This window comes from Silene latifolia, chromosome 8 (genome assembly GCF_048544455.1).
Source record: "Silene latifolia isolate original U9 population chromosome 8, ASM4854445v1, whole genome shotgun sequence".
Lineage (NCBI taxonomy): Eukaryota > Viridiplantae > Streptophyta > Magnoliopsida > Caryophyllales > Caryophyllaceae > Silene > Silene latifolia.
This window is the reverse complement of record NC_133533.1, coordinates 102,221,574-102,227,154: the sequence shown is the minus strand read 5'-3', so window position 1 is coordinate 102,227,154 and position 5,581 is coordinate 102,221,574. Positions and strand designations below refer to the sequence as shown.

Sequence of the window (5,581 nt, the reverse complement as noted above, 5' to 3'; positions counted from 1 at the left end):
AGTAAAAGTAAAGTAAAAGGTATAATTAATAATTCTCCTAAGAACTTTTCTTTTCTTTACAAAAACTCTCATTTCATTTTGTCTACAGAGAATACACAAATGATGAAAACTAAAGGATTGATTAGTAACATATAAGAATGAACAAATAAGCATAGAAAGACAACTAACCTTTACATACATTATATGAAGCCTAATAATTTCAAAAGCATAATAAACAAAGGTCCCATTCCTATAATCATCTTTACCCCACCACCACTATCTCCCATCAATTCTATTGACATTCCATATGAATTATGTATAACCCCCCTTTAATTTCTTGCTTCTTTGCATCTCCCATTCTCAGCCCCATGTCTATGGTCCCCGTCTCCCCGAATCGTGCCGAACACAAACAACATGGTTGTGGGTGTCATGACGGATGTTGGTATGTACCGAGAGTTTGACGCTCGAATTGCTTTATCATATCAGCGCGTTTCTTCATGTTAACGTCGTAAACGTAGGGGAGTTTCTCGAACATAGTAACACCCTTCTTGGCTGAAGGTGGGAGGAATACTCGACAAGGTTCTTCCTTGACTTGGATAGTATTATGGTAGTGATAGTACCGAATTTTTGACTCTGTGTCGTGGCGTGTCTTGCCTGCGACATTCTCGGACATGTGAACTCCTGTGGCGCGTGCTTTTCGAGCTTGGATTGCGTATTTTCGGTCTCTGCGGATTTTAATTCTTGAGTCCCGGAATAGCAGCTTCTCGAACCCCCATTGCCTGTATATATTATTTTCAATTAAATTATTAGGTACGGACAATGGAAACTTTCGAGCAATCCAAGATGGAGATAGGGGAAAGGGATAGCATTGAACACCTATATATGTTCATTAAACCAAAAGACAATGACACCCTCAAAATACAGAGAGAAAGAAGCATTTATAATACTCCGTATATCATTGCAGAAAAAGCCATTTCACTAAGTACAAAGAAACATATTTCTAGATCAACCAGGCAAAAGAGCCCAATATAATTAACTCACAACCGAATAGGTAACATTTCCACCATTTTCAACATTATCGAGCTATTCATTCACCTACGGAGTATTATACTAACATCAGTCTTATCCCCCTTACTATACCGACCTCTGTTCTCAGATTGACTCCAAAAAAAGTAGGATCACTGTAATGCAATATGCTAAAGAAAACCCGAATTACGCTACATTACATGTATTTCAATGTTGTTCGTTCACAAATGTTTACCACGACGTAGCAATACTTATGGTGGGTCAGAGATGTATCGAAAGGAAAAAAGAAAATGGATATAAAAAGCCAAACGGATGTAGAAAAACGAAACAAAGAATCAAAGAAATCCACAGTAGAAGTTAATCATTGTGTTTTATGGTATCTTTAGCTAAAAAGAAACATCAGCTACCTGCATCCAGCTAATTAAAGTCTGTTAATCCTAATTAAAAGAACTCTACATAAATCATAAAGAATCTAATTTTCGCTCAATACCCGTCTTTGTTCACCAAACATTCCAGTATTCCAACATGAGTACTACTATGCTTTCCAGTTTCCCCACTTTTTCTTGACCAAGCATTCCTTTTCTCCTAGTGAAAAGAAATTCCCTCTTTCGAACAATTTGTAACAATTTTCAATGGTAAAAGTCTAGAAAACAAAGCAAAAGCAATGGTGCAAGTTCCATTGCAGCACATGGGGTTACCCTTAACTCCCAACATACAAATCTTGGAAACCATAATTTTGGATCAAGTGCGAGCATATCTCGCAGATTTTAACATTATTATTGTTTATTAAACAAAATCAGGTTGCACCACCCGACATTATATACTATGTTACTCGGCCTTGATTAGAAGTGTAGAGAATTTACCCCGTGCCTCAATGGCTCCCGCAAATTACGGGGTAAATGGGGTCGGACGTAAAATGAAGTCTCTAAGATCCATACCCATGAGTGTCGAGAGTCGTACATGAGTATGGGTAGTTAAATGGAGAGTACAATCTATGTTAAGATAATATGATCCTAACGTCATTTTCGTAGTTCATGATGCATACATAATCATAGGAGAACAGAATGTCATCAGTAGCTATACAAAAATTCCAAACCTGGATTATTGAAAGAATGTTCTTAATTGATGCATTATTTTACTGGTTAAATCAGGATGAATTAAAAATACACCGGCTTACGGCTTTACCTAAGAACCTTAAACTTTAAATAATACAATAAGAGTAAGGCTTGCTTTCATTCTAAGCATTTTTCAATTACTAATTAATGAATTAAATAGTGTTCTTAATCACCCACTTGGGTCTCAATCTCTAGCTAGATTTCTTACTTGTTTTACCACTGTCGTTTTCTCCTAAATCTAACGACCACAGAATGTTAGCACATACTACAAAAACATCAATTATAACAGGTATGGGTCGACACCGTAATCAATCAATATGCCCATAAGTCACAACTCACAATGATGATAAACTAAACAACAAACTAAGCTATTAATGACATGACCCACATCCAAATCCCAGAATTAGAACATAAACCATCACAATTGCAACTAAAACCTATCATTTTCAATAGTTAATCTACAGCACTCGTATCAACGATCCAGCTTCCTCCACCCTACCATCATAGTACCGACATTTGCGTCTCATTCAACCACAACATTAACAGCCTAATGACTTAAGCATCGTAGTACATTAGTACCCCGTATTCCCAATGACCCACCCACAACATCAACAATCCAGACTTAAGGGCTTACCCCTGTTAATGACATGAAGACTATATTTCCGATGACCCATAATCAATCAATTCATCAACAATATACTAATAAAAATGCTCAACTATAACCATCAAGTAACTAGGAGCGATAAATAGTCGAGGTAAATCAAGGAATTACCTGGAGTAATCCTGAGTGGAATCATTCAAACAGAGCTTACTACTCATCGGATTCTGTTCAATAGTGAACTGAGAAACGCCATCAAACCCCTTCATAATACTCTCCAAAGAACTCCCATCAGGCAAGAAAATGTACTCATCGACATCGTAAAAGAAAGTCCATTTAGCATCAAACCTATACCTATGCAAACAATCATTCACCACCAAAAACTGATTATAATAATAACCGTCATATTTCTCCTGCTCTCTAATATCCTGCAATGTAGCTCTCCCTAGCTTAATCCACGGCTCGAGAACCGCCCTCACCTCGTCAGTCACCCCTCCCGCATCATGAAACACAAAATGAGACTTTGGACCGAATAACCACGCGTGGTACGCCATCCACTCACGTATCCTCGCCGCGCTCAGATTACCATACAGGGACGACCCGCAGTATAGGTAATCGAGCTGGGGCGGGGATACATACTTCGCCTCGTTGTAATCCCCGGGAGATTCCTCCAAAACGGGGAATTTCTCGAACCGACGTGGAGAGGCGGAGTAGTAAGCGTAAAGCATAAGCGTCCCGCCCAAATTATTAGGGTTAGGGTTTGACGTAAACTCGCAATTAACAACCACCACCGTATAAACCCGGCCATACCCCCAATCGGGTAGGATTTTAACCGCCTTAGACCGGACCGGAGCTGAACCGGACTCGGACGGAATCCACTCGCACTTGTACCACGGTTTTCCGAATACATGTACTGGTTTTGACGCTAAACCAACCACCGTAAACGAACTCACACCTCCACGATACGCCCCCATTGTTACAAACAACGCCGCCGCGTTTCCATACGGTTTAAACACTCGTTTATTGGGATCCGGATTCGGGTTTGAGTTTAGGTTCTGGTTACTCAGCTGCACTTTCCTGGACCCCACATCCAACGTCCTGCTAAACCAAACAAAATACCAACAGAAATAAGTTACCGTTACCGCTAAATATTGTTACAATTTCCTTATGAAAATTCATTAATTAATAAAATAAAATACTTCGTATATTATCTGAAATTGCTTCATTTGTTTCCATAATTACGAGCCCAGAGTTTGAAAAATCGTCAAATTCAAACCAATACACTCCTAATTTTCAAATTATTACTCCGTGTTATTGAATTGTATACATTATTCAAAATTCCGCTACATATATTGAAAATTTAAAAATTCAATGGAAAAGAAGGAAGTAGTAATTACAAGACAAGCAAACTACCTAGAGATGTCTTGAGTAGAATTCTGCTCAATGACCATACTGTTTATATCCTGGTTCGGGTTCGAGTTCGGAATCGGGTTATTAAGCTGGACTTTACTAGACCCAACAGACAAAAATGCGGTACGATTAAGCAACGTTTGAAGAGGAGTACAATCAACCGGAGGAGAAAGACGAGAAGGAGACGGAGAAAGAGCAGTATGATAATAAGGTAAAAAAGTAGAAATAAACATAATAAGAGAAAGGGCTAAGACGGTGGCTAAAAGCGGTTTAGTTTCGAAACATAAGAAGAATTTGGTGACGGAGTTTCCGGTGACACCTCCGGTAGGCGGTGGTGAAGCACCGTCTTTCTTCATTGTTGGTGAGGAAAAAGGAAGGGTGAAGTGGGAAAGTTAGGAGAAGAGTGAGTACTAATAGAAGGAGAGTGAGGTGAGGTGAGGTGGGGTAAGGGAAAAGGGAAGGGAAGGTGTGAGCTGGCGAAAGGAGGTGTGACCGACATAGGTCGTGTTGGTTTTGGACTACGAAAATAAAAAGAATGATGGGTCTATTGGGTGGGTCGCCATGTGATTCGTTGGCATTTAATCATTATCATAAGATCTTTATTAATAATATTTTTTTCAGATTTTCTATGGTATCCATGCTCTTCATTTTTATTAATAATTTTTAATTATTAATTTATTGTCACATAATTAAAATTTAACGGTCGTTACATTAGGGATACTATGGATATAAAAAATGAAACTTCAAGGATATTACAGATATATTTTAAAAGTAGGGGTATCATAAGAAATCTAACAAAATTAAGGGGTGCCATGAGAAATTTCCGTTTTCTTTAATTTATTCTCTTTTATTTGTTTTATTCTAAGCTAAATTTGGTATTAATACTATTAACTTTAACTAGATTAGGTAACGGATCAATCAGATCGAGTAATTTTGAGTTGGATTGTTTTTGAATTTGTAAGATTTTGAGTTAAAGCGATTTTATTGGGATTTTTATAGGTTTACAAAAACAATTGAGTTATTTTTGTTATATATTACCTTTTATTATTTATTTAAGCTGTTTTGTGGGCAATTAATTGTTATTCTATTTTTTTTGGCTTTCAACTATCTTTAGTTATTGAATTTTTTAAAGACTACCGAAACTCCACATCTGACCAGAAAAGTCAACTTCCGATGTAAGACATGTGTTAGCACGTGTGAGTAAAAGACTTAGCGTACTCGGACTAAAAGTCCATTATCTTTCTTTTGTTAAAACCTAACTATATCAACCTCTATATCTCTTTCTTCTTATTCCATCACCTTTTGCTCTTTCCCTCGAGGGCAATAACAAAGCTAAAGCATGACCCACTGTGTAACACCCCCATACACCAAGGAGCCTTACTAATGCCACCTTAGCATATCAAGGTACTACCATCTCAATTGCCCGAGGTAAAGTATATCAAATAAACCATCA

The 5,581-nt window shown here is 37.7% G+C and overlaps 1 protein-coding gene across 2 annotated transcripts; it reads right to left on the bottom strand.

The window, feature by feature from the left end:
• Positions 1-4,627, bottom strand: LOC141597153 (galactan beta-1,4-galactosyltransferase GALS1). Of its 2 annotated transcripts, none has more exons than XM_074417507.1 (3): positions 4,132-4,627; positions 2,893-3,816; positions 1-758 (listed from the first exon to the last, which is right to left on the bottom strand). In XM_074417507.1, exons 1-3 carry the CDS (start codon positions 4,482-4,484, stop codon positions 407-409), a joined length of 1,629 nt encoding a protein of 542 aa, XP_074273608.1. In that variant the 5' UTR covers positions 4,485-4,627; the 3' UTR covers positions 1-406. The 2 variants fall into 2 exon arrangements, with proteins under 2 accessions (XP_074273608.1, XP_074273606.1); XM_074417505.1 differs by having other exon boundaries at positions 2,893-3,819; positions 4,132-4,582.
• Positions 4,628-5,581: the final 954 nt, after the last annotated feature.

What these genes read in the sequence shown, in the direction of transcription:
- LOC141597153 (XM_074417505.1), bottom strand. Translation starts at nt 4,484, where the DNA reads ATGAAGAAAGACGGTGCTTCACCACCGCCTACCGGAGGTGTCACCGGA. An exon ending in TCTACTCAAGACATCTCTAG is followed by an intron (nt 3,820 to 4,131) that starts GTAGTTTGCTTG and finishes TGTTTGGTTTAG; the next exon opens with CAGGACGTTGGATGTGGGGT. An exon ending in TCCACTCAGGATTACTCCAG is followed by an intron (nt 759 to 2,892) that starts GTAATTCCTTGA and finishes TAATATATACAG; the next exon opens with GCAATGGGGGTTCGAGAAGC.